At 57.0% G+C, this 2037-nt stretch overlaps 1 protein-coding gene across 1 annotated transcript in view; it reads right to left on the bottom strand.

The window, feature by feature from the left end:
- The window catches only part of PLA2G12B (phospholipase A2, group XIIB), an 11170-nt gene extending 10070 nt beyond the window's left edge, over nucleotides 1–1100 (bottom strand). The window contains exon 1 of the mRNA XM_010144946.1: nucleotides 805–1100. Within this exon, the coding sequence (XP_010143248.1) occupies nucleotides 805–1039 (235 nt within the window). The 5' untranslated portion in view covers nucleotides 1040–1100. The remainder of the gene's footprint in view (nucleotides 1–804) is intronic.
- Between the last annotated feature and the right edge of the window lie 937 nt (nucleotides 1101–2037).

Here is a 2037-nt window from a genome sequence, read left to right as displayed (position 1 = left end):
CACAGTCGGTAGCAAACCTCCCTATTGTTCCCAGATGATAGGTTGTTTCAGCAGGTACCTGCTGATGGCTGGTGCAGACCTGCACCTCAGGGGCCTGCCCCACTGCAGCTCTGCATGCCCAGTCCCCTGCCCTGCCTGCGCTCCTCCTGCCCTGCTCTCCCTAAGATGTCACCCCCGTCATCCTGGCCCCAGGACAAACCGCACTCTTCCTTTTTGGTAAATCACTCTAAAGTCCAAGGCAAGCAGCAGCCGCCTCATTCCACCATGAGCGCTAAAGGTTCCTCAGCAGCTCTCGTTTACCTTCCTGTTATCTCCCCTCCTCCAACCCGCAGAACTGGCCAACTCACAACTGCTGAATAAGGACACTCCGAAGGTTGCTGAGATTAGGGCCGCTGGCAGTACTCGCAGCCCTTTCTGAGTCGGGTTTGCACGGGCTGCTCGTCCTCCCTTCGCTGGGGCCTCGCTGCCTACCCTGGCCCTTCTTTCTCTGCAGGGGTCCGGGCAGCTGGGCAACCCGGTTACATTATGCCCCTCCTGTAAAACCTACGTCCTCTCCTCTTAGCGCAGTGGCTTTGCTATCAGGCTGTTCTTGGTGAGAGGGAAGATGAGGGTTCAGTGTCCCTGTGCTGGCACTTGCAGAGACGTTCTGACTCTCTACAGTGACTTTTCTCTGCCGAGCACAGCAGTGGTCATGTCGTGGGTAGGAGCTGGTTGTGGTCTCAGGGAAGAGAGAGTTTCCGCACGAGAGAGGAAGAGGGGAAAGGGCAAGGAGAGAGAAGCCAAGCAGGAGTGAGGTTCACTTACCATATCTGCATCTGTACTGACAAACACCATTTTTTCCCCCAAGCAGTTCCAAGAAGGAGTCGAAGTAGCTGTTAACAGTTTCAAAGCTGTCCCGGATGGCCCCGATGCCCCACTCTGAATAGGACGACTGTGTTTGAGAAGTTTGGTGGACGGTGTTCTCCTGTGTTGTTTCCTCGGTGCATTGCCCTAAGCCCAGGGTCAGGCACAGAACCGCTGCCTCAAAAAGGAGCCGCATGCTGCAGTCCAGTTCCAGGCTCTGGAGCCCTCGACCAGGGAGATGTGGAGGCAGGCAGGAGTGGGAGCGAGCTGTCGTGTGGAGGAGGCAGGTAAGCACCCCTCTCCCCTGGACTTTAGACACTGCCGAGGGACCCGGCATGAAGTCACCACAATCAGAGTGCAAAGTGCACCGTGGAGATTTGGACCAAGTTCATCACACAGAGAAACACCGGGGTTTGAGTTTGCACAACCCTGCTGGAACAGGCTCAGCCCCTGCGGCGCCAGGGCTTCGGCTTCCCCAAAAGGGACCGCTCGCTGCCTGAGGTGCTGAGCAGGGTCTGTCCTTCCAAGTTGTGTGGCACATGGGACACCCTCCACCTGCCCCACTCTCTTCCCAGCCTGTTGGGAGATGAAGTTTCTCTTTGTCCAGAATTCCTCCTGAGGAGCACCCCTCATGTTTTTTCTAGGCCTTCTGGGCACGTAGTGTGGTGGGGTGAGACACCCACCCGGCCTAGCTTCTGGAGGGATTGCTCCTAGCAAAAGCTGTGGGACCACAGGGCTGATGTGCTTGTCATGTGAAGGGGTTCCCCATGCCTGCACGCCCAGGGCAGGCTGCCCTGCAGGAGCAGGACAGAACAGGGTGGCAGAGGCTGCCATGGTGCTGTTGAGCCTCGCAGGAGCTGATCCAGCAGCTAGGAGTAGTTTGGGTTTAGAAACGCTGCATTCAGGGCACTCCCTTGGCACGTCTCCTCCAGCTCTAGGATCAGTGATGCAGGTGAGTGTTTGCCTTGATGGGACTCCCGAAGGCTAGTTGTTACAGCGGTTGTGTAATGCCACATGGGTGGATTAAACACGTCACATGGGTGATGCTTGACAAAGAGCAGGGAAGGGAAAAGGCACGGGAAGGCTCGGCTGCTCTCGGAAAGCTTTTCGGATGTGTCCCAGCACAGCGCTGCCGCAAACAGCCGCTCTGCAGCTGATCAGTTGGTCTGTGTAGACCCAACAGCGACCTTCAGC

This window comes from Buceros rhinoceros, unplaced genomic scaffold (assembly GCF_000710305.1).
Source record: "Buceros rhinoceros silvestris isolate BGI_N320 unplaced genomic scaffold, ASM71030v1 scaffold10171, whole genome shotgun sequence".
Lineage (NCBI taxonomy): Eukaryota > Metazoa > Chordata > Aves > Bucerotiformes > Bucerotidae > Buceros > Buceros rhinoceros.
The sequence above is the reverse complement of the archived record's forward strand: the minus strand, read 5'-3'. Positions and strand labels throughout refer to the sequence as shown.